General features: G+C 31.6%; 1 protein-coding gene and 1 non-coding gene across 2 annotated transcripts; one reads left to right on the top strand and one right to left on the bottom strand.

The window, feature by feature from the left end:
• Positions 1-13,566: 13,566 nt before the first annotated feature.
• Positions 13,567-15,538, bottom strand: LOC131159600 (alpha-hydroxynitrile lyase-like). The gene is made up of 3 exons (XM_058114631.1): positions 14,754-15,538; positions 14,376-14,510; positions 13,567-14,032 (listed from the first exon to the last, which is right to left on the bottom strand). Exons 1-3 carry the CDS (start codon positions 15,126-15,128, stop codon positions 13,751-13,753), a joined length of 792 nt encoding a protein of 263 aa, XP_057970614.1. The 5' UTR covers positions 15,129-15,538; the 3' UTR covers positions 13,567-13,750.
• Positions 15,539-19,100: 3,562 nt separating this feature from the next.
• Positions 19,101-19,185, top strand: TRNAM-CAU (transfer RNA methionine (anticodon CAU)). Its single transcript is given in 2 exon segments — positions 19,101-19,138; positions 19,150-19,185. It is a non-coding gene; the product is annotated as a tRNA-Met (tRNA).
• The last annotated feature ends 8,605 nt before the right edge of the window (positions 19,186-27,790 follow it).

The following is a 27,790-nucleotide window of genomic DNA, read 5'->3' on the forward strand; positions in this document are numbered from 1 at the left end:
TTATAAAATGATGTGGACATTGAGAGGTCGTCCACATGTCATCATGTTAGCAAAAGAAATGTAAACATCGAGAGGCCGTCTACGTGTCACAACATCTGAAAATGACATAGGTAGGGCATGCTGATCCCCATCAACATAGAGCGACTAGTTTGTGATCTCAAGCATGTATGTGTGAACATTTTTATTTTATTGAGTCAAGGGAGACAACTTGAAGTACATCTATTGCTCATAATTAATCAATATGAATTTTTCTTCCATCATATGCCCCATAAGATTCCACTAGTGACTGTAGCTTGCTCTAGATTTAGAACTCATGAACAAAACTATGCCACCAAGTACAGGAGAACCTTGAGACAAAGAACAGCCATGCCACCCTTTTCTTGTGGGCAAACACCACAAACAAGAAAGTAGAAATTGCAGACTTAAAGCATTTAGATACAATTTGATTTTGAAAAGTAACAACTTGAGAACAAGAGAAGCCACCGAAGTAGTCAATTCATGGATTTGCTTTACCTTCCATTCTTTCTACTCATACACTTGAGCTACCTTGTGAGGGATGGAATCAATTTGATTCTTCATTGCCAATATTTTTATATTTTTTCTTTCTTTGTCTGGTTGGTTTGGATTGGATTGGTTGGACTAAATGAGCTTTGTTTGAACAAAAGTTTAATTGAACTGGTTTGGATGAGCTTGGTCTAGGTGAAGTAGTTCTAGATCAACAAAGTGAATCTGTATTGAGATTGCAATTTCCTATTAAGACAACTAGTGGTTGTTTCTCCCCCGTCAAACTTTTTCCCTTATGACAGCACCATATCCCATGAATAATGATCGATGGTCGCTAACATGACAGAGGCAACAACATAATGTCCAAGTAATTATAGTGGCTTTGAATGACAATAATGCAACGAGATTAAGATGTGGCTTGTGCACAAACGATTGTAGTTGATGAAGCAGTGATGAATGAAAACAAAAAACACAATATGGCGAAGAATCAAACTTGTGAGGGGTTTTAATTTTGTGCTTCAATCATGGATTAGATCTGATATATGTGGGCGAGCCTTTGAGTCTTTGACTACAAGATTAGAGGCTCTGAGGGGCTTTGGGGTGACAATGTTGAGCACTTTGGGATTTGGAATGGTGCTAAGAGCTGGAAGTGCTTTGGCTTGGTGAAAAGATTGTAGCTAATCAATAGTAAAGAGGATGAAGGTTTGTGAGTGCTTTGAAGGGCTCCAACTAAAAAGTTGATTATTCTTCTTTCTTTTTTTATTTTTTATTTTTTTATTTTTATTTTTTCTCTTGGGGATGATTTTCACTATTAATGGAGTGGAGAGATGACAAGAGTGGAGGCAGATGCAACAAAGGTGGTGGCGCAAGGCAATTTAAGTTAAAATTGCAAAACCTGCAAGTTTAAGTGGAAGCTCCCAAACAACCTTGTCAAACATTGACTGTCGTGACTATTTGAGTTGGAATGGCAAACCTTGTTCAAACATTGACAGGAATGTTGGATCAGGGTTTGCACTTATATCACTTGATGCAGGACCACAATCTAACAACTTAATTCACATTCATGCCTAAACAAAACTACTACACACAGGATTTATTATAGGCATATAATGCTTTGAATATGAGGAAACTAATTTAGGAAGCCTCTGAGGCTAAGAGGCGCTGTGGCATCTATTTCATAGATGGAAGCAAAAATTAAAATAAAAAACAGGAATTAAAAACTAAATCCTGCAACATATTTGGTTTTCAAAACTAAAACATATTGAAATCCTAACTGAATGCATGCTTATTTTTGTTCCTAAATCAATAACAATAAAAATATATTATTGAAATGATGAAATACAAAAGAATACTAATTGAAAAACATTATAATAAAAGCATAAATTAATTATAATTTATTTTTTTATTATATTTTAAACTTACTTCAGTGTTCCAAGAACAATTCTACTAAAAAAGTGAAAATTGAAAAACAGTTAAAATATTTTTTGAATGACTAATTATTTTCAATTTTTTAGAAATTTCATGAATACTTTAGGCAATGTAAAATGTATAAATGATGAAAATGCTAATGTCTTGGTAAAGAAGAAGATATAAAAAAGAGGTGTTGGAGATGCTTGAATAAGTTGTTTAATGAAAACCAAATTGAAATCTTAAACCTATAAATGAAAAATGAGGACAAGACTAAAAATTTAAGATTTATTCACAAAATTATAATCACCGAAGTTAAGATGATTTTAAAGAAGACAAAAGCGGGAAATCTATAGGACTAGATAACATATCAATTGAAGTTTGGAAATGTCTAAAAGGGATAAAGGAAGTATATGGTTAACTAAGAGTCTGTTTGGTATCATTATTATTTTTTGTTTTTATTTCTACATAATGAAGAAACATATTATAAAAATGCGTTTGTTTATATTGCTAGTTTTTTGTTTCTTTTGTTGATTTTTAGTCGTTTGCAAAAAAAAAATTTGAAAATTAGATTTTATGGTTTTCAATTGTTTTGGCAACATGTTGCTAGAAATTTTAATACCCATAAATAGTTTTCTGGGATTAAATCATTCATTTTATCCACTTTTAAATAAAAATAAAAATAAAAATAAAATGATCATATGAATTAAATATAATTAAAATGAAAACATACTAAATTTCAAAAAATAATAATAATAAAGTTAGTTGCAAAATATTTTTACTATTTTTCAATTGTCATGTCCAGTAAAATTTTTATTGTAAAGTAAATTTGAAAGTATAATAATTAAGTAATTATTGTGTTTTTTTATGTGTTTTATTTTGCAATTTTATTAGTTTAATAATATTTTATAATATTGTTTGATTTAAAGACAACAATGTAATTAAAATTTTAATTTATTTTAAATTTCTAATTATTAACCAAACAGGTTGCTAGTTTTTGGTTTATAACAACAACAACAACAACAAAAGCAAGCCTCAAGTCCCACTAGGTGGAGTTGGCTATAATTTCTAGTTTTTGTTTTTGGTTTTCATTTTTGGTTTCTGTTTCTTTAATTTTTGGCAGTGATACCAAATGACCCCGAATCTATTAACACTATCATAAAACCAAGAAAATGTTGGAGATAATGGAGGAAAAACATGTTAATACCTAATTACCTATTTACAAAAACAAAGGTGATATTAAAATTTGTAATAATGTGGATTTAAACTTATGAGTCATACGATGAAACTATGGAATAGGATAATTGAACAAAGAATAGGAATATAAATGAGGATCTTAGAGAAGTAATTTGGTTTTATACTTGGGAGATCAACAACAAAAGCTATGTATCTACTAAGAAGATTAATGGAAAATTTCAAGAAGAAAAAAAGGGACTTGCATATGGTTTTTGTTTGCTTAGAGAAAGTATATGATAGAGTACCTAAGAAAGTTCTTTAGTGGGTGTTGGTGAAGGGAGTATGCAATAAATATCCTGATGTTATTAAGGAGATGTATGATAGAGTAACAACTAATGTTAGGACAGCAGGAGAAGGGTTTAGAGAGCTTTCAATCGCAATGGGTGTACATCAAGGCTCTACTTTGAGCCCCTATTTGTTTGCTTTAGTGATTGATGAACTCACTATGAATATCCAGAACGAGATCCCATAATGTATGTTGTTTGCAGCTAGTATTATTTTGATTGATGAAAGTAGGAGTAGGATAGAATCTAAGTTAGAACTATAGAGAACAACTTTATAGTCTAAATGTTTTAGGATAAGTAGGAACAAGATAGAAGATATGAAATGTAATTTCAGCCATGTAAGGAGGAATATTGAAGATAAGATTAAACTTGATCATCAAGAAATCAACATCACTAGTAGATTTCATATTTTGGGTCTACTGAAGAAGATGTAGTACGTAAAGTTAAAATAGGTTGGATAAAATGTAAGAGCTTGCTTCAAGTGTGATGTGCAATCATAGAATACCATTAAAATTAGAAGGAAAGTTCTGTAGAATGGCTGTGAGACGAGCAACACTATATAGATAAGAACGCTGGGCAACTAAGAAACGATATATTCAAAAAGTAAAAGTGGCCGAAATGCGCTTGCTGAGGTGGATGAGTGGTATAACGTTAATGGATAAATTAAGGAACCAGCATATTCACAAAAAGTTAGGCATAGCACTACTAGAAGATAAAATAAGAAATGGGCAACTTAGATGGTTTGGGCTTCTGAAACACAAACCAAGTAGTGTACCATTGAGGAGCGAGCTAGTTGTTGTTAATGGTACTTAAGGGATAGACCTAAAATAACTTGAAATGTGGTAATGAGGAAATATTTAACCACTTTATGATAGTCGAAGAAAATGCTCTTGATGGAGTGAATTTGGTGGAAAAGGATACATAGAGCCGACCCCACTTAGTGGGACTTAAGTTTTGTTGTTGTTGATGTTGCGGCAAAAATAGAAAATAGAAATGATGTCAAATGACCTATAAAATTATAAAATTTGGTTTTCATTTTTTCCACGAGTGAAAGCTGACAACAAGAATAGAAAAGCCGTCGCATGGGTTTTCAATTTTTTCCACAACAATTGAAAATTGATAACAAGAATAGAAAAACGGCCACATGGACAAACATGTTTTAATCATTGTGCTATAGCAAAAATAGAAAGTAGAAATGATACTGAAGAGCAGATAAATACTAACTTCTTAAATAATTAGGTGTGTAATTGGTTCAATTCAGTTTAGTTTTATCCAAAACCGATGATTGAACTGAACTAATTGATTTTTTAATTTGTAACCAAAACCAAACTGATAATGGTTTAATAAAATCCAAATCATCTGTTTATTTTGGTTATTTATTGGTTTTATTTATTTTTAAGTTGGTCCAACTAACTTCAGTCAGTATCTAATGTTTTGCCCAATATGTAACCGGTTTAACAGGCTATTCTGCAGGCCAAATAATTGAGCCCACATGGCCATGACTGGGCTGAGGCCCCTGCCTGCATCAGCTAAATGGCTAGATGGGGTGGGATTGAAGGTTTTCCCTTCTCATAATCAGTCAATTAGGGACAATTACAAAGCAGCAATTTTCTGCAGGCTGCAAAAGCAAAAGGTGGCGGCAGTGCAGCAGCTGCAGCAGGGGGACTAAGGCCTGCAGTAGTCTTGGAAAAATGGATAAAAATCTGTTAATCCAAACCAAATCCGACCCACTTAAATCGACTCATAACCGAACTGCACATTAAATGAGTCAAATATGGTTTAAACTTTTTTTATCCTCCCTTAAATGAGTTAGTTGGCAAATCTTAGATTTTATCAGATGAATATCCACCTATCCATTAATAATTAATGTTTAAATTCATAGATAATCCCATATGCTCATGTTTATTGGATGTAAGTCCAACAAGCATAAGATCTATTGGTGAAGGCCTAGTCCCACACTCACAATTCTTGCACCTCTGGGTATTGCCCTATGCCCACATTCAAACTCAACTTCTCGTAATCAAAACGAAAGTACTAAATTCATGATTTGAAAATTAAAAAAAATTATAATTATATGATTGGTTATTAAATGTTTAAAGATTACTAAATTATAAATTTGAAAATAACTTTAATTATTATGTTATGAAATAAATTGTTCATACAACAACAACAACAACAACAACAACAAAACCAAGCCTTAGTCCCATTAAGTGGGGTCGGCTATATGAATCATTTTCTGTCAATTTATGCGATCTTGGACCATTTCTTTTGATAGATTCAAGGATATTAAATCCTTACTCACTATCTCCTTCCAAGTTATTTTAGGTCTACCCCTACCCCTTCTACTGCCCCTCACAGTAACTAAGTCACTCTTCCTCACAGGTGCACTATAAGGCCTACATTGCAAGTGTCCATACCATCTGAGTTGCCCCTTCCTTATCTTATCTTCTATAGGAGTTACACCTAACTTACCACAAATATATTCATTCCTTAATTTATCTTTCAATGTTATAGCACTCATCCCTCTAAGCATCCTCATCTCGGCAACTTTTATTTTTTGGATATTATGTTTCTTCGTTGCCCAACATTCTGATCCATATAGCATAGCTGGTCTTGTAGCTGTCTTATAAAACTTTCTTTTCAATTTTAAGGGTATTCTACGATCACATAGCACACTTGAAGCACTTCTTCATTTTACCCAACCTGCTTTAACTCTATGCATTACATCATCTTCAATTTCTCCTTCAACTTGCATAATAAATCCAAGGTATCGAAATCTACAAGTACTATTTATTTCTTTATCATCAAGTTTAACTTTGTCTCCAATATTCCTCCTATCATTACTAAAATTACATTTCATATATTCTGTTTTATTTCTACTTATCCTAAAGCCTCTAGATTCCAAAGCTTCTCTCCATAATTCTAACTCAGCCTCTACTCCATCCCTAGTTTCGTCAATTAATATAATATCATTTGCAAACAACATATACTATGGAACCTCATTTTGAATACTCTTAGTCAATTGGTCCATCACTAAAGCAAAAAGATAAAGACTCAAAGCAGATCCTTGATATACACCTATGGTAATTGGAAATTCTCTAGATTCTTCATCTATAGTCCTTACACTAGTCATTACTCTATCGTACATATCCTTAATGACATCGGTATACCTACAACATATACCATTTTTTTCTAAAACCCACCATGGAACTTCCCTAGGTATCCTATCATATGTTTTCTCAAGGTTAATAAATATCATATGCAAGTCCTTATTCTTTTCCCTAAACTTTTCCATTAATCTTCTTAAAAGATGAATAGCTTTTGTGGTAGATCTCCCAAGCATAAAACTAAATTGATTTCCTGAGATCTTCATTTCTAACCTTAATCTTTGTTCAACTACTCTTTCTCATAGTTTCATCGTATGACTTATAAGTTTAATTCCACGATAGTTATTATAATTTTGAATATCTCCTAAATAAATTGTTCATAGAATAGTAAAAAAAATTATACTAGGGATGGAAATGGCGTTCCATAATATGCCACAAATCATCTGATCCAAACTGTTATAAATCCGCCACTTAATTGAGTCAGATATGAATTGTAATTTCCTTGTCCAATAATCTGTCTAGTCCGCCACAGATTATCCCATCCAATCCGCTTTGCCAAGCCTACCCTGCAGGAAGGGGAAGGAAGGAAGCATCCCTACCTTGCCCCATGCACTAAAGGTACGCATGGGAGCCAAAATTCTTAAAGTTTCATGCTATAAAACCCCATGCCTCCCCCTCATTTGTTGTACAATTTTTTTATTTTTATGCTATAAGTAAATTGGAAAGCCAACATTCAGCAAAAAAAAAGTAAAAATATTAGAAAATAATAATAATAATAATAATAATAAATAAATAATAAAAAACAACTGAACCTTTAAATTTTTTTTTTGTTTTTTTGTTCAGCTTTCTTTAAAATTCAATTTTTGTAACATCTAGAACTGAAATTGAAATGTTAGAAAAAGTTTGATTTTGATCCAATTTTCTATAATTTCTGTACACCCTTGTAAATAATAGTACCCTGGACTATTGAAGAAATGGTCCTTTTAAAAATACCTCACAAAAAAAAAAAAAAAATGAAATAAAATCCTCCATGTTGGCTGCATCACCTAGCCTCATTTAAATTATGAAACAAAGACACCCTTAAGCTTAGCTTTGAGATAGATGGTACCAGTGAACAAAATAATAACTCTTGAACATGATGGAAGAGAAATTGGAAAAAAAAAAAAATGTGAGCAGTATAAGGATCCCAATTTGCAAAGATAAAGTATTGGGTGTTGGGTTTAATTGCATATTTTTGTGTATTGTGTAGAAGTTTGTGAAGAATTGTTGTTATATGTAATTTTTTTTCTTGCTAAACTGATTCACAATACAGTGTGGCTTACATAATCAATTCAATGCAGTTTGCATAAATAGTTTATGTTAAGCATAACGAAAATACTGGACTTACAATGTACCCAGTCTATTGTGATGTTAGTGAGATCATGCATGGGAAGCGCTTATACTTTCCACAATAACATTACAATGGTCTTCATTTTATTTCTCTTTTGTTTTCATGGGGACTTGGGGCATTGGGTTGCTTTCATGCTTTTCCTTCAAACAACTGGATGAATTTACTATATGTTTTGGTTTGCAAAATTAATAGAGTGTGAATATGGAATAGTAATGGTTTAGATGTATAAGGGTTCACAAAATGAAGCTAGTGCGTTATATACATATTGCCCTATGCCCACATTCAAACTCAACTTCTCGTGATCAAAACAACAGTACTAAATTCATGATTTGAAAATTAAAAAAAAATTATAATTTTATGATTGGTTATTAAATGTTTAAAAATTACTAAATTATAAATTTGAAAATAACTTCAATTGTTATGTTATGAAATAAATTGTTCATAAAATAGTAAAAAAAAAAAAATATTAGGGATGGGAATGACGTTCCATAATATGCCACAGATCATCTGATCAAAACAGTCATAAATCCGCCACTTAATTGAGTTGGATATGGATTATAATTTCTTCGTTTGTAATCTGTCTAATCTTGCTACAGATTATCCCATCCAATCCGCTTTGCCAAGCCTACCCTGTGGGAAGGGGAAAGAAGGAAGCATCCCTGCCTCGCCCCTTGTACTAAAGGTACGCATGGGAGCCAAAATTCTTAAAGTTTCATGCTATAAAACCCCATCCCTCCCCCTCATTTGTTGTACAATTTTTTTTATGACATTAGCAAATTGGAAAGCCAAAATTCAGCAAAAAAGAAAACGTAAAAATATTAGAAAATAAAAAAAAAAAAAAAAAAAAAACCTAACCTTAAACTCCACTAGAAAATTATAATAATAACAACAACGATCATGGGAAATTTCCACTGACAAATTCAGGCCAATTGAATCCTTACACAGTATCTCATTCCAGGTTATTTTAAATCTACCTCTATCCCACCATCGCTCACAATAACTAGCTTACTCTTAACTAGTGCACTATTTGGTTACATTGCAAATACCCAAACCATTTGAACTGCCTCTCCCTTATCTTATCTTCTACATGAGTTACACCTAACTTACCGCAAATGTGTTTATTTCTTAATTTATCTGTTAACGTTGTACCAATCATCCATCTTAACATTCTCATCTCAAGAACTTTTACTTTTTAGATATATTGTTTGCTTATTTGCCCAACATTTTCATCCATATAGCATAGCTGGTCTTACAGCTGTCCTATGGAGCTTTCCTTTTAATTTTAAGGATATTTGATCAAACAGCACACCGAAAGCACTGGAATAAAAAAATGCTAGTAAATTATGATTAGATAAATATATGAACATAAAAATATTAAATGACATTTTTATTTCAGTTTTTTTTTTTTTTGGTTCAGCTTTCTTTAAAATTCAATTTTTGTAACATCTAGAACTGAAATTGAAATGTTAAAAAAGGTTCGATTTTGATCCAATTTTCTATAATTTCTGTACACCCTTGTAAGTAATAGTACCCTGGACTATTGAAGAAATGGTCCTTTTAAAAATACCACCAAAAAAAAAAAAAAAATTGAAATAAAATACTCCATGTTGGCTGCATCACCTAGTCTCGCTTAAATTACAAAACAAAGACACCCTTAAGCAAAGCTAGATTAGCTTTGAGATAGATGGTACCAGTGAACAAAATAGTAACTCTTGAACAAGATGGAAGAGAATATGGAAAAAAAAAATGTGAGCAGTATAAGGATCCCAATTTGCAAGAGATGAAGTATTGGGTGTTGGGTTTAATTGCATATTTTTGTGTATTGTGTAGAAGTTTGCAGAGAATTGTTGTTATATGTAATTTTTTTTTTTTTTTGCTAAACTGATTCACAATACAGTGTGGCTTACATAATCAATTCATTGCAGTTTGCATAAATAGTTTATGTTAAGCATAACGAAAAACTGGCTTATAATGTACCCAGTCTATAGTGATGTTAGTGAGATCATGCATGGGAAGCGCTTATACTTCCCACAATAACATTACAATGGTCTTCATTTTATTTCTCTTTTGTTTTCATGGGGACTTGGGGCATTGGGTTGCTTTCATGCTTTTTCTTCAAACAACTGGATGAATTTACTATATGTTTGGTTTGCAAAATGAATAGAGTGTGAATATGGAATAGTTATGGTTTAGATGTATAATGCTTCACAAAATGAAGCTAGTGCGTTATATACATATTGCCCTATGCCCACATTCAAACTCAACTTCTCGTGATCAAAACAAAAGTACTAAATTCATGATTTGAAAATTAAAAAAAATTATAATTTTATGATTGGTTATTAAATGTTTAAAAATTACTAAATTAGAAATTTGAAAATAATTTCAATTGTTATGTTATGTTATGAAATAAATTGTTCATAGAATAGTAAAAAAATATACTAGGGATGGGAATGACGTTCCATAATATGCCACAGATCATTTGATCAAAACCGTCATAAATTCGTCACTTAATTGAGTTAGATATGGATTGTAATTTCTTCGTCTAATAATCTATCTAATCCGCTACAGATTATCCCATCCAATCCACTTTGCCAAGCCTACCCTACAGGAAGGGGAAGGAAGGAAGCATCCTTGCCTTGCCCCTTGTACTAAAGGTACGCATGGGAGCCAAAATTCTTAAAGTTTCATGCTATAAAACCCCATCCCTCCCCCTCATTTGTTGTACAATTTTTTTATGAAATTAGTAAATTGGAAAGCCAAAATTCAGCAAAAAAAAGTAAAAATATTAGAAAATTATAAAAAAAAAACAACGGAACCTTAAACTCCACTAGAAAATTATAATAATAACAACACGATCATGGGAAATTTCCACTGACAAATTCAGGCCAATTGAATCTTTACACAGTATCTCATTCCAAGTTATTTAAAATCTATCTCTATCCCTTCTACCATAGCTCACAATAACTTACTCACTCCTAACTAGTGCACTATTTGGTTACATTGCAAATACCCAAACCATTTGAACTGCCTCTCTCTTATCTTATATTCTACATGAGTTACACCTAACTTACCACAAATGTGTTTATTTCTTAATTTATCTGTTAACGTTGTACCAATCATCTATCTTAACATTCTCATCTTAGCAACTTTTATTTTTTAGATATATTGTTTCCTTAGTTGCCCAACATTTTCATCCATATAGCATAGCTGGTCTTACAGCTGTCCTATGGAGCTTTCCTTTTAATTTTAAGGATATTTGACGATCAAACAGCACACCGAAAGCACTGAAATAAAAAAATGCTAGTAAATTATGATTAGATAAATATATGAACATAAAAATATTAAATGACATTTATATTTCAGTTTTTTTTTTTTTTTTGTTCAGCTTTCTTTAAATTCAATTTTTGTAACATCTAGAACTGAAATTGAAATGTTAAAAAAAGTTCGATTTTGTTCCAATTTTCTATAATTTCTCTACACCCTTGTAAATGATAGTACCCTGGACTATTGAAGAAATGGTCCTTTTAAAAATACCACAAGTAAAAAAAAAAAAATTGAAATAAAATCCTCCATGTTGGCTGCATCACCTAGTCTCTCTTAAATTACGAAACAAAGACACCCTTAAGCAAAGCTAGATTAGCTTTGAGATAGAAGGTACCAGTGAACAAAATAATAACTCTTGAACATGATGGAAGAGAATTTGGAAAAAAAAAAAATGTGAGCAGTATAAGGATCCCAATTTGCAAGAGATGAAGTATTGGGTGTTGGGTTTAATTGCATATTTTTGTGTATTGTGTGGAAGTTTGCGAAGAATTGTAGTTATATGTAATTTTTTTTCTTGCTAAACTGATTCACAATACAGTGTGGCTTACATAATCAATTCAATGCAGTTTGCATAAATAGTTTATGTTAAGCATAACGAAAATACTGGACTTATGTTAAGCATAGTGATGTTAGTGAGATCATGCATGGGAAGCGCTTATACTTTCCACAATAACATTACAATGGTCTTCATTTTATTTCTCTTTTGTTTTCATGGGGACTTGGGGCATTGGGTTGCTTTCATGCTTTTTCTTCAAACAACTGGATGAATTTACTATATGTTTGGTTTGCAAAATGAATAGAGTGTGAATATGGAATAGCTATGGTTTAGATGTATAATGCTTCACAAAATGAAGCTAGTGCTATTTTTAGGCAAATTGCTCTGACAAAGTTGGTGCTATCAATTCCCTTTTAAGTCTAGAAAATAAATAAAAATAGAATATAAATAAATGGCCACTTGTTAACGAATCTCTCAATGCCTTTTTCTGATGTAATGTAACTCATCAAATTATTCAACTTCCTCTGCTGATTCTTTTTCTTATTCAAGGTTTTTGTATACTTCCTAATTTTAAATCCTTGTTCCCCATGGGCGACCAATTTGAACTCAAGCCCGTCAAATAAATCTTGCTCATCATCACCATTGCTATTTTTGCCCTAGTCAATCTATCCCTTGGCCAAAAGACAGACTAACTTCTACAACACTGGATGTGGATAACAAACCATTACATTTGTTAAAACTTTTGTTGTCATTGATTTATTGACTATTGCACATTGGTTAATCTCAGGATCTTTTAACCCCTTCATTTTTGCCCAACCCTTTCCAGCATTGTATGATCCTTCATCTCAAGACACAGGATAAACCCCATCCAAAGAAGGGGGAATCCAGGTTGCTTCCATGCATACATGCACATTCATTGCCGGTCCTTTTATTCTCAGAAGATTCTCCAATTATGTATGTATTATTGGGGATCCAGTTTTGCTTAATGATCTAGTCATTCAAGAAGTTGATGCAGCCCAATTCCAGATCAAATCAATCTCTTCTAGAATGCACATTTCAGAGCCTGCAATACTACACTGAACTGACCGACTTTTGATTGGTTGTGCTTAATGAGATTTCCTTTCCTCCAAGACCCTCTTCCATGCTTGATGGTATCTCCTTTTCCTCCAACATCTTTGAACTTATTGATAACATGTTTGAATTTTTAAGATTTTTGTTCAGATTTGACCTTCCTTTCCCTTGATCAGATCATGCTTGCTTCAAGGGAGCCCTTGAAAAAGAGGAACAGTTAAAGGCTTTCTCTAGTTTTGGCACTTGATCTATAGCTGTTGGGCCACTTCCAGCTCCTAACTAATGATTTTCGCCTTCTGTGGTGGCGGTGGTTGAGGCTAGCATGGCTTTCACGATGGATCGAAAAGCATTTTTAAAAGCTTGCACTGCTCCTGACCAAGTCATCTAGGAAGAATATTGAACAGCTTTCTTCATCCTGTCTCAGCCTTATGTCCAAATAACTGCCCCTTGTTTCTGTGAGCCCTCATCCACAACCTGAATCAAGAAAATCTCCAATCAATCTACTCTGAACAAGTAAAAGACAATGACAAGCTCTCACACGTCTATGGAATAACAGGTGCCATAATCCTAATCCGACAAACTGGCAATCCTTCCCTCCCTTCTCCAGAACATGAACAAAGCACTGCCATTTGCCTTCTTGAAGGTTAAATCAAAGGACTTGACTTTCTACAGGGCAATGCCCCATTCTATGTGACGATTCTAAGTAGAGAGAGAGAGAGAGAGAGAGTAGCACTCTAATTCCAATGGTGCATGAAACCAGCAGGTATCTCCATATTTATTATTACACGCTTATTTGGACTTACAGCTTGATGACATAGCACATGGAAACCAGGTACATATTTGTGTCAGATTATTAGACATCAATGATAACAATTTTCCTGCTGTAGCATATGGTACACACAAATGGAGAAGTAGATATTAAGGAACTTAATTATGCATATGTAGCTGCTATCTCTAAGAAATGGTCAAACATCTCTTGTGGCTTTGAAAACATTAGCATATGATCTCCACCCTCAATTGTATAAACAGTTTTAACTCCAGAGTTTTGGTTCATCCAACGCTGGAACTCAGCTGATATTGCCTTGTCCTCCTCCCCTATGATAGAAACTCTAGTAACTGACCCATAGCCTTCGTCTGTGAATTTCTCTCGCTTCGCTAAATCCTCTTGAAAAAATGATCCTCGCCTCGTCAGTGCCTTAACTAGCTCATAGTCCTTGAAAAAAAAGAGAAAAAAGTTCACTACTGGGTGCATAAAGCATTTGGATGGATATACCCTGATACTTTGGGTCAAGTAAGTAAAATAAAACTGGGGTGGGAGGTGTGGGCATGCAATGGGGGATACGTGCATAAGCATTCAAATTAATACGTTATTCTTGTTATTTTTAAACAGAAATATGTGATCATAATATATCGGCTATAACCAAGACACCTAGGGCTGTAAACCCTCTTTAATTACTGGTTTGATCCTCTTGAGAAATCAAACCCAGGACATCTTGGAGCTCGGCCTTTTCATTGGGTTACCTTATGAAGAATTTACTTTAGAGAGAAAGATATACCTCCACTGGGCTCTGTTGATAAAGTTTTTTCAACATGAATTCAGGACCCAACAACAATGTTGTTATAGTCTCGTTGTTAGCGCAGCTATAAGAAGAGAACTGTGTGTCTGCCCAGTCGTGTGGATTCTCCATATACTTCACAAGAACAAAACAGTACAATACTATCAGAGTTGCAAATTAATATAAAAAGACTAATTATCAAAGCAATGAAAGAATACATTTCCATTGCAATAGCTGCATTTATGCCCCCAATTTAATTTAATCCAATCTAATTTGGACAGTAGCATTTTCTTATTTCTCTTCCAGGATAAGTAGTACTATTTCTCATGATAATATAATTCTATTAGTTTCCCTTTCCTCCACTAAAAAAGAAGTTACCTTGTCCAAAACATAAGATGGCTTGTGTATGGTGTCTGGAATGAATGCATTCACGAAAATGGTGAGTGCTATCTTGTGTGGATACTTGTCCATTGCAATAGCTGCGTTGATGCCTCCCATACTGTCTCCGACAAGTATCACCTTTTCTTCCTCAGGAATCGACGCCATGACTTTCAGCAGCGGCTCAGTGTAAGCATCAACAGATGAGACTTCCTCGATTGGCCTCATGTCAATCCCAGAAGCTGCGAGGTCGAACGCCGTGACTTTGTGCCCCGCCGATTCAAGCATGGGCTTAAACTTGTACCAAATCCAAGCTCCATGGCATGCTCCATGCACCAGAACAAAGTGCTTCATTTCTATAACTTTTGCCTTCATTGAGTACTAATTTTTCTGTGTTATGGATGATGAAACTTCTTGCTTTTTATGTACAGAGACAATGGAAAATTCAAAGACTACTTGATGTGGAAAAGTTCGCCTTCAACAGTGAGAAAGTGACTCGGAAGGATGCCTAACCATCCGGCTGTGATACGTCATGATGATTGACTAGTGATTTCCTGTTTCTTTGTAAATGGAAAATTTGACAACCTTTTCATGGAAGGATTTTTTCTTCTTATCCTTTCATGAGCTTAAGGAATAGAATTAAAAATAACATATCTCTCATTTCTTATTTTTTCTACCTTCAGGATTCAAATATATAGAAATTTTACAAAAAAAAAAGTCTTGTTTTCTATTGAAGATCACTGGGCAAACCATCCACCTCTCAAATTATAATGATGTCTTTTGAAGTTCAATAATACATAGGGTTGCTTCTATTTTATACATTCAAAACTCAGGTGATGGATCACATCACATTCTGGATTTCACTTGGCGGGTTCGGGGCGTGACAGAGTGGTATATCTTTAAAATATTTTTATTATTTTAGAAAATTAATTAAGTAATTTAAATTAAATATATTTTTTGCATGCTTTTAGTGACGAGCATGTCCAACACAAGTGTTATTTAAGAAAGTAAGTAGTTTTTAACAAGTATATGCTTGACTAATTTTTTTATGATTTTATGATTTATTTTAATTACAATATTTACATATTATGAACATATGAATAAGTAATTTAGGAAAATAACTTAAATTTAGTTTTTTTGTTTTTAAAAAAAAAAAAAATTACAAATGCATTCATGATTGTTTGGAGTTGGCGTTGACGTATAACGGTATAAGAGTCTGAAGGAAGACGTTAAGGTGCTGCAGACCGCAAATGTAATGTTCAGCTGATGGGCACATAAAGCTGGTAGGGACAAATTTTGATAAGCTTTATAATGAAGATTCCCTCCCAGTATCTTGCAGGATTCCAGAATTATAGTCGATTTAGAATATGAAAAATATATTTTAAAAAGAATATTATAAAAATTTTATTTTTTATGTTGGATTGCAAAGGAAAAAATAAAAATGCATTAAATTTAATGAATAAAAATTTAATTTTACTAATTTTAAATATTTTATTTTAAAAAATTCTTAATTATATTAGAACAAGTTTTTATTTTCAATAATATTTAATATAAAGAGAAAATATTATAAAACTGAATTTAAAAAAAAAATTCAAATAAGATATTTAACCCAAACAGATTTTAAAATAGTGATATGTTATTCAAGGAGAGAGTAGTCTTGTCAATGGACACTCAAGCTTGATACAAAGAAAAAGACTTCTTACATTTCAAAAATATCAAAACCTCTCCGGAGGTTTTATAAATGTCGCAAACCTTTCTTGAAATTTGTTAAAATGACATGAACTTCCTAAAAAAAAAATCTTATCTGTTTGTAAAATATAGGGATAGGTTTGTGTCTTTTTAGTAAATATAAAGAAAGTCGTTAAAATTTTTTAAATTTCAAGAAAGTTTCTTGAATTTTTGAAACCAAGTTATTATCTTTTTTTCAGGTTAATATCTTTTATCTTTTTTTAATAATGCCAATTTAGAATACTATGATGTTCTTAAATGCAATATTATTATATGTTAAATTTGTGATCTAAATAAATAAAGAAATACAAAGGGTTAGAGTGAGAGTCAGTAATTAATCAGCAAGACAACCATTTTGAAAACTATTACTGATTACGTGCCCTGCCCGGTTGCCCGTCCACTGTCGGCCCCAGTACAGCAAGCTAACCATTTTGAAAACTATTACTGATTACGTGCCCTGCCCGGCTGCCCATCATTTAAGAGCAGACATACGCAGCCTACTTGCAAAACTATTAGTTGTAATATTAAGGATTCGTTTAATTTTGGAATGGAATAAATTAGTTTTTAATTATATAAAAAATTATATTTTTGCAATAAAATAAATTACAATATGGAATATTTTAAGAATTTATAATAAAGAATAGAAAAATTATAATTATTCTCAATTTTTATCATGACAATGTTAATTTTTTTTATTAGACGTTAAATGAAATTATTGTTGCCTGAAAAACAAACGACCTTCGGAGACGCTCCTTGATCATGATCACCTAAAAGGGATAAAACAAGAGTGACTTAGAGGATTTGGGGTGTACCTCGAGAGATCGCTCTGATGTGTAAGTGAGAAACTAGATTGATGTATATTGAGTTAGCAAATACGTTTCCATGATACAATGAAGTTCAGAATCTAATTTTAATATCAATTTGCATTATACACGAACGAAAACTGATCACAAACGCTCTTAGAAAAATTTGAAATAAATTTTTAGAATTCTATTTCTGCAGAAAACAGAGCCCAGATTTGAAGAAGATATAAATTGTGGAAATGTTATGTAAGAAAAGAGAAGGAGAGAATGGCGTATTTTCTATATTATTCTTAGAGTAAACTTTGTCTTTATATAGACAAAATTATACCTTTTTCGAAAAGTTGCATCTGTTCATTCGCGAAACATATTTCTAATATCACACTAGGCATTGACCTGGTTGCGCCTTGATCGACACATTCTTGAAAAATAATTATTCCGACCGTTAGATTATTTATACGGTTTAGATCGCATCACTTAATCTTATAAAAATATAAGATTAATTTTAAGCAATCCAATCATGATTAACGGTCACGATCAGTGCTACGTGCTTGTACGTCAACTAAATGCGCCACTAGCGCTCTACAACCAAGGACACGCTCACGCGCGTGCATGTGCGTGTGCGAATGGTGCACTTGAGTACACACTAGTACTATCTCTTAACCAATTTGAAGAGATTATTTTACCTTATCATTTATTAATGACTTTTCTTTTTTCATTCTTTCCAATGTAGGACAAACCCACATAGTATTAAATGCTACTTATGATTATTTTAGAAAATATTTCAACAATTTGATCCTTTTTAGGTGATCATAATCAATGAACGATTCGTGAAGGTCATTTATTTTCAGGCAGCAACAGAAATAATTATGAATAATAAGAAATAACTATTTTCGTGATTTTAAAATTTTAAATTATATTTCATCTTATTCAAATGAATAACAATTTCGTCGAACCAAAGAAGTCTTTAGTTGTATATAATAGGATGTAAGTGGATTGCCTGGAATAAGAGCCCTTCCTTAGGAACTTAAATCGAGCAATGCCCTAATATATTGAATAATCAAGAAGAAATAAATACTCCTAAAACAATAAACAACATTAGACGCCCTTGGGTTTTAAAAGATATGTTTATGTATAGTGTTGCTAAACTTCAGGCACATATCCCTTTATTTTTTTCTCCATTTAAATTGAATTATCTTTTCAAAATAAAATTATTTTTATTTTTATTTAAAAAAAAAGGAACTAATTCTAGATAGCTACCTCACTTCCATTTTTTCAAAGGTAAATACACGACTTAGTCGAAATTTCCCTTTCAAATGAAAAATGACAATAAAAATCTTAATAAAAATCACATTTTGTGCACAAATGAACTCCTAATTTTTTATGTAATAATTAATTTTATTTTAATTTTTAAATTTGTCTATTTTTTGTCATGCAGACCCACACACACATTTGGATAATTTTGATTTTGGTTTAAGTGATCGAATCACTTAAATAGAACTTAATAAACTAAATTTTCTAATCAAACTCATTCCTTCTCCAGATTGCAAACATAATAGTAACATTATTTTTTAATATATATATAAAATTATCTAGCACTATGCCATATCATTAAAATGTAACCAGAGAATTTCAAGAGTTAAAAAAAAAAAATCTAAGAAATAATTGCTGAACTAATTAAACTTTGGCACATTTGTGTTCATGCAAATTTATGTTTTGCCAAGCCTGGTTGGATGTTAATATGTTATTCAACTGCATTAGGTCATGTATCTTGGCAAGATTACGTTATTAAAAAATATCAATTAAGAAACAATCCCAAGGGGTGGTGGCGCAGTTGGCTAGCGCGTAGGTCTCATAGCTTCTGAGTGATCCTGAGGTCGAGAGTTCGAGCCTCTCTCACCCCATTTCAAATAATTTTTCAAGGGTTTTTTTCAATTCTCTTTCTTCTTCTTTCCTTGGCCTTCCTGTTTCACGAAGAACATCAATGATGTCATTCTGGGGGGATGTTGACTTCTTCTGAACTAATTTTTGTCTCCCTATCATTTATTTATTTTTTGTGATTTTTAGGTGCTTTTTAAAGGTTTATTGTAAGGACTCCAACTCGAGTGAGTTCCTAAACATAAATTTTTCAATAAACGTAAATAAATTTAAATTATTTTTATTATCAGAACACTAATTAGCTTTACTACAAATATGTCTCAATTATTAAATTCTAAAATTCTAACTAAATTTTTACTTTACTCTACTCTACTCTTTCTACTTTCGCCCATGCACTTGCTAATCCGGATTTATGGTACACTCCTCAAAATGATCTGAAATATAAAATAATGATTGAGGTAAGACAACGCTCAGTAAGTAAATAAGATTATTATTAATGTGTAGTCAAAATGAGTTTTCATAATTTCGTAAAATAATATTCAATACTATAACTTCAAAACTTTTTTTAAAATAAATATAAATTTAAAAATTTCTGTATAAAAACTTTTGTCATCAATTACAATAATAAAATTTATAATCATATACTATCACTGTTAAATTAAATTTTTAATTTTAAAAATTATAATTATAGTATATGATTATAAACTTTTACTGTTGTAGTTGATGACAAAAGTTTTTATACAAAAATTTTTAAATTTATATTTATTTTAAAAACAGTTTTAAAGTTATAATATTAAATATTATTTTAAGAAATTTTGAAAGCCCGTTTTGGTCACACATTAATAATAATCTTATTTACTTACTGAGCATCGTCTCACCCCAATCATTATTTTACATTTTAGATCATTTTGAGGAGCATACCAGAAATCTGGAATAACAAGTGCATGAGCGGGAGTAGAAAGAGTGGAGTAGAGTAAAAATTTAACATAATACAATTTAAAATATGTTTGTGTATTTTAGAATTTTAGAATTTTACATTTTAATAATTGAGACATATTTGTAATAAAATTAATTAGTGCTCTGATAATAAAAATAATATAGATTTATTTGCGTCCGCTGAAAAATTTATATTTAGGAACTCACTCGAGTTCGAGTCCTTACAATAAACCTTTAAAAAGCACCTAAAAATCACGAAAAATAAATAAATGATAGGGAGACAAAAATTAGTTCAGAAGAATGAACATCCCCAGAATGACATCATTGATGTTCTTCGTGAAACAGGAAGGCCAATGAAAGAAGAAGAAAGAGAATTAAAAAAAAAAACTGTAATAATAATTTTTAATTATATATATATATTCCTTATACGTTCCCTTTACATCATCATTTAGGTATAATAATGGTCATGTTCATATAAACTTATACTTTACCTTCAAATCATCAATAACTTTGTACGCGTAATTAAATATGTACATACATATACTGTAAAAATCACCCTTAAATCTGTTAATCGTAAGTCATGTTTACCTACATGACTGGGTTGTGCAGTCCGAAAACTGAACTTAACTGGCTGAACGGTTAAAATAAATTAACGTACATCATCATTAAGTGAGATTTTTCCTATTAAACCTTGATCCGACTCAGATGTGCACTCAGGAAAAATCCACTAACATATAAAACCATTGTGTAAATAATGTGGGTGCACTCTGATCCGTTTAAACTTTAAGTTGCGGTACCAAACATTCATAATTTTTTGCATCGTCTAAGCCATAAAGGGTTTTAAAAATATTTTTACTATATAATTTGTACAATTAAAATAATATCATGAAAATCTCATTTTAACTCATATTTTCGTGAAATACGCAACATAAAAAAATTCAACTCATGTAATTTTTACTCATATTTTCGTGAAATACGCAACGTATAAATAAACTCATGCCACACAATTTTCATATTAAAAATATTTTCTTAAATAGAAATTAATGATATAAAATACCCGAGAGATTTAGAATATTTCTTAATTCAAAAATAAATGTAAGCATATTAAAAATAAAATTAGTATAATTAAATATGCGTAAAAATAAACTCAGGAGAATTTTGAAATTAACTAACATAATTGAAATTTACTTACAAATAAATTCGGGTATGAATTTTAATAAAAGTCTAATATAATCAAATTTACTTGCAAATAAATTCGAGTATGAATTTTAATAAAAGTCTAACATAATCAAATTTACTTACCTGTTCTTTTACCTTGTGCTACGAGTACAATGATTATCTCTAAGAAATGAGATCGGAAAGAGTGGGTGAGTGAGAACTTACTCAAAAATTCTCTCCACCACTAATTTTTTCACTCACTAATCCTTTTCTTCCTTAATTTTTATGGAAAATGAAGGCTGAAAGCTTCTTATTTATAGGAAAATTTTGAAGAAAAAAATAGAATTTGTAAAAGTATAATGAGAGGGGTGAAATTATAATTTTTTTTAAATTAAAGAATGGACATTAGATGGGTTAGACATGAGTTAGGTATGAGATAGGGATGGAGGTTATGTGGCAGTGCTTGCTACCACTTCCCTTTAATTACTTACTTAATTAAAATTTTTAATTTTTTTAAAATTATTATTATTATTATTATTATCATCTTTAAGTCGTGTTTTAATATTTTTTTTTTAAAGAATTAAATTCGAATTTTGAAAACTCATATGAGCTCCATATGGTCTTGTGGGCCCACACGGTCTTGTGGACCCCACACAATTTCGAGATCCAAATGGGTCCTACGTAACTCCAATAGTCCTTACATGGTTTTATGAGTCCTACATAACTCCGAGACTCATGTGAATCCCACATGACTTCGGGACTCATATGAGTTCCACAGTCTTATGGGTCCCACATAGGATACTTATATTATTATTATTATTATTATTATTATTATTATTATATCATGTATTTTTAAAAATTATGTGTGACGACCTGTTTAATTAACTGATTTATTTATTTATTTATTTTTAAAAAATACTGTAACAATTAACATACTCTGATACCACAACATTAACCTAAGCAGCGAGAAGTAGAATCATATAAACATAACCATAACCATTATATACAATACAAAACCAATACTACTCAATACTAGAGTGCTACATGTTTCCCAATATATACATATATCTGAATTCCCCAAAATACCCTTAACTAGTTAGGGTAATACAAAAATCCTCCCAAAACATACTCACTTTGCTGACAGGGCACTACTGACGCCCATCTATTTGTGAGCCTGATTTACTCGCCTACCTGATTCACCTGAAAAATGTTTCAATACTAGGATGAGCCAACGCTCAGTAAGAAGAAATATGTTATTACTAGTGTGTGGCAAATGAGCTACTATACATATAACATGAAATCTGTTTTCAAAGTGCTTCTAATGTATATAAGTATGATCCCCGTTTCCGTAAATCCATACGTATGTATAAACTTTTAAAAATTGTAATTATAATATATGATTATAAACTTTTACTGTTGTAGTTGATGATAAAAGTTTTTATACAAAAGTTTTTAAATTTAAATTTATTTTTAAAACAGTTTTGAAGTTATAGTATTAAATATTATTTTATGAAATTATGAAAGCCCGTTTTGGTCACACATTAATAATAATCTTATTTACTTACTGAGCATCGTCTCACCCCAATCATTATTTTACATTTTAGATCATTTTGAGGAGCATACCAAAAATCTGGAATAACAAGTGCATGAGCGGGAGTAGAAAGAGTGGATTAGAGTAAAAATTTAACATAATACAATTTAAAATATGTTTGTGTATTTTAGAATTTTAGAATTTTACATTTTAATAATTGAGACATATTTGTAATAAAGTTAATTAGTGCTCTGATAATAAAAATAATTTAGATTTATTTGCGTCCACTGAAAAATTTATATCTAGAAACTCACTCGAATTCAAGTCCTTACAATAAGCCTTTAAAAAGCGCCTAAAAATCACGAAAAATAAATAAATGATAGGGAGACAAAAATTAGTTCAGAAGAATGAACATCCCCCAGAATGAAATTATTGATGTTCTTAGTGAAACAGGAAGGCCAAGGAAAGAAGAAGAAAGAGAATTAAAAAAAAAATTGTAATAATAATTTTTAATTATATATATATTCCTTATACGTTCCCATTACATCATCATTTAGGTACAATAATGGTTATGTTCATATAAACTTATACTTTACCTTCAAATCATCAATAACTCTGTACGCGTAATTAAATATGCACATACATATACTGTAAAAATCACCCTTAAATCTGTTAATCGTAAGTCATGTTTACCTACATGACTGGGTTGTGCAGTTCGAAAACTGAACTTAACTGGCTGACCGGTCAAACTAAATCAACGTACATCATCATTAAGTGAGATTTTCCCTATTAAACCCTGGTCCGACTCAGATGTGCACTCAGAAAAAATCCACTACCATATAAAACCATTCTGAAAATAATGTGGGTACACTCTGATCCGTTTAAACTTTAAGCTGCGGTACCGAGCATTCGTAATTTTTTGCATCGTCTGAGCCATAAGGGGTTTTAAAAATATTTTTACTATATAATTTGTACAATTAAAATAATATCATGAAAATCTCATTTTAACTCATATTTTCGTGAAATACGCAACATAAAAAAATTCAACTCATGTAATTTTTACTCATATTTTCGTGAAATACGTAACGTATAAATAAACTCATGCCACACAATTTTCATATTAAAAATATTTTCTTAAATAGAAATTAATGATATAAAATATCCGAGAGATTTAGAATATTTCTTAACTCAAAAATAAATGTAAGTATATTAAAAATAAAATTAGTGTAATTAAATATGCGTAAAAATAAATTCAGTAGAATTTTATGAAATTAACTAACATAATTGAAATTTACTTACAATAAATTCGGATATGAATTTTAAATAAAAATCTAACATAATCAAATTTACTTACAAATAAATTCGGGTATGAATTTTAATAAAAGTCTAATATAATCAAATTTACTTACAAATAAATTCGAGTATGAATTTTAATAAAAGTCTAACATAATCAAATTTACTTACCTGTTCTTTTGCCTTGTGCTACGAGTACAATGATTATCTCTAAGAAATGAGATCGGAAAGAGTGGGTGAGTGAGAACTTACTCAAAAATTCTCTCCACCACTAATTTTTTTACTCACTAATCCTTCTCTTCCTTAATTTTTATGGAAAATGAAGGTTGAAAGCTTCTTATTTATAAGAAAATTTTGAAGAAAAAAATAGTATTTGTAAAAGTATAAGGAGAGGGGTGAAATTATAATTTTTTTTTAAATTAAAGAATGGACATTAGATGGGTTAGACATGAGTTAGGTATGAGATAGGGATGGAGGTCATGTGAGAGTGCTTGCTACCACTTCCCTTTAATTAATTAGTTAATTAAAATTTTTAATTTTTTAAAAATTATTATTATTATTATTATCTTTAAGTCATGTTTTAATATATTTTTTTAAAGAATTAAATTCGAATTTCGAAAACTCATATGGGCTCCATATGGTCTTGTGGGCCCACACGGTCTTGTGGACTCCACACAACTTCGAGATCCAAGTGGGTCCTACGTAACTCCAATAGTCCTTACATGGTTTTATGAGTCCTACATAACTCCGAGACTCATGTGAATCCCACATGACTTCGGGACTCATATGAGTTCCACAGTCTTATGGGCCCCACATAGGATACTTATATTATTATTATTATTATTATTATTATTATTATTATATCATATATTTTTAAAAATTATATGTGACGACCTGTTTAATTAACTGATTTATTTATTTATTTTTTTTAAAAAATACTGTAACAATTAACATACTCTGATACTACAACATTAACCTAAGCAGCGAGAAGTAGAATCATATAAACATAACCATAACCATTATATACAATACAAAACCAATACTACTCAATACTAGAATACTACATGTTTCCCAATATATACATATATCTGAATTCCCCAAAATACCCTTAACTAGTTAGGGTAATACAAAAATCCTCCCAAAACATACTCACTTTGCTGACAGGGCACTACTGACGCCCATTTATTTGCGAGCCTGATTTACTCGCTTACCTGATTCACCTGAAAAATGTTTCAATACTGGGATGAGCCAACGCTCAGTAAGAAGAAATATGTTATTACTAGTGTGTGGCAAATGAGCTACTATACATATATCATGAAATTTGTTTTCAAAGTGCTTCTAATGTATATAAGTATGATCCCCGTTTATGTAAATCCATACGTATGTAATAGTAACTGAAACTGTTCCCTGTGACTATCTATGTCATGACATGCCCCCTCATGATAAGGTTGTGTGGCCCATAGGTTGGATTTACCTTAGCTGGCCAACTAGGAATAAATCACTTAACTCCGTCAGTCTACTTGCCGACCTCAACCCATATCTGGATGGGGAGCCTAAACTCTTCAAGGGCCTAGGTGGTCGACCTTACCACGTATTATCTGAATATGTGGTTGCACTCATAAAGTAACATTGTATCTGTAGTAACGGTACCGTGCTCTGTAGCTGCAAACCCAACAGGGTCTGATATCATATAATATATTTCTATACATATCTAACTGATTTACCATGATTCTGAAGTACTGAAATAACCATGATGCTACATAAACTGAAACTGTAGTTCATATGTAATACTGAGAACTGTATAATCATAACACTGTCATCTGCATAATCATAATACTGAAACTGTATAATTATAATACTGATATTCGTGTAATCATGGTACTAAGATCTGTATTATCATGGTACTAAAATCCATAAAATCATGGTTCTGAAATTTGCATAATCATAATACTGAAATTCGTAAAAATCATGAAACTAAATTCGTAAAACGTATATCCGTACCATATTCATATTCACAAGCCACACCATACTAAATACATAATTTTCATAATTAAATAAATTGTATAATGTTTTTAAAAATACCTAGCATAGCATATTTCCCTTACCTGACTATTGGAAAGCCCCTAGGGAATATTAGCCTAACACCCGTAGGGCCTCCTACAAAACACCCTGAAAACAATATATGCTAGAACATAATATTAGTATTTCTCCACCTACATCATTTTCTATAACTATAATAAGGCCAAAAAGGGACTAAAAGATCTTACCTTGAATTACAGAGAACTCCTCCAGTAGCGTCGTGGTAGCTTCGGATCGTCAAACCGGCGACTAGCGAGGCCGGAAACGAAGAGAGAAGGGAGAGAGTGATGTATAGAGAGAGAGGAGAGAGAGAGCTCGGTGAAAAATGAATAAAAATCCGATTTTTATCAATTTATAGGGCCAGATTCATCGACGAGACACATCACTTCATCGATGAGACACGTCACTTCGTTGACGAGACGCATCACTTCGTCGATGAATCTTTCAGTAAATTCATCTACAAAGCCCTGTATTCATTAACGAAATTCAGAGAAGCCCGAATCGTCTCTCGGTATCTTCTCGTCGACGAATACAGTCGACGAAGCCCTGTATTCGTCAACAAAATCCTTAAGGCCTTCGTCGACAAAGCTTGGTAATTTTCTGAAATTTTGATTATTTAATATTATCTCCAAAATGTAATATGCGTTCGTCGACAAAGTCTACGACCTCCATCTGTTTTTGTATCTATTTTCTCTCCCTCTTATTATTAAAATGCTATTATTCTTCGGGTCACTACATTATGTCTGTCAAAACACTATTTTATGTATACGTACTTATTTATGTGTACAAATAGTGTCTATCCTATTTATTCTATGAAATTTCATTTTGACCAGGCCGACCTCTAAGGAGTGACTGAGCTACAATGATCTCTAAGCACTCGCTAAGATAAGGTCTTTCTTAGGCATCAAACATGGAATCAAGGATCCTACAGAAAGCATTTCTGCATTGATATTAACTTAATGATCATTTTTATTATTATTATTATGCTTTAATCGTATATATATTTTTGGGTCATCACATTTATAATTGGTATTTTTCTTTGCGAATTTGTGTTTGTATATTTCTTAGAGTCTAAACTGGATGAGACTTCAACAAGAATGGAAGAATGTAACAAGAAAGCATGGTCGGGCCATTCAACATCTCCCTTCGTGGGGAAAGTCATTGTGAAGTTGTGAATTGTGAACTAATGGAAGTGTCCAAACCAACCCACTCTTGGTGTACATCATGTATAATTTTTGCAATTTAAGGATCAAAATATCTAGGATAAATTTCATGCTCAACTTGCTTCATTTTCTAAGCCATGTCTCTCACCCTATGACTAGCTCCTTGGAAAGATTCATTTCAAATGTCTGACGATCTAGTGCCCGAAACTCGGCTTCCCAATTTCTTGCTTTCCAAACATAAGGCACTACTTCTTGATAGTTGGCTTACAACTGTTTATACTCAATGTCCTAATTTTGAAATTGGGTTTCAAGTTCTTATAGGACCTAAGACTTTTCCTCATTTTTAGTCTCGAAGTTTCTTTGTAACTTCCTATTCAACTCAACTTTTGCTTGGATTTCTTTCCACTTCTTTCTCAAAGCTACCATTTCTTCCTCAGCTTACGAGAACATTTATTTTTTTTATTTAATATT

Source organism: Malania oleifera, chromosome 7 (genome assembly GCF_029873635.1).
Source record: "Malania oleifera isolate guangnan ecotype guangnan chromosome 7, ASM2987363v1, whole genome shotgun sequence".
Classification (NCBI taxonomy): Eukaryota; Viridiplantae; Streptophyta; class Magnoliopsida; order Santalales; family Ximeniaceae; genus Malania; species Malania oleifera.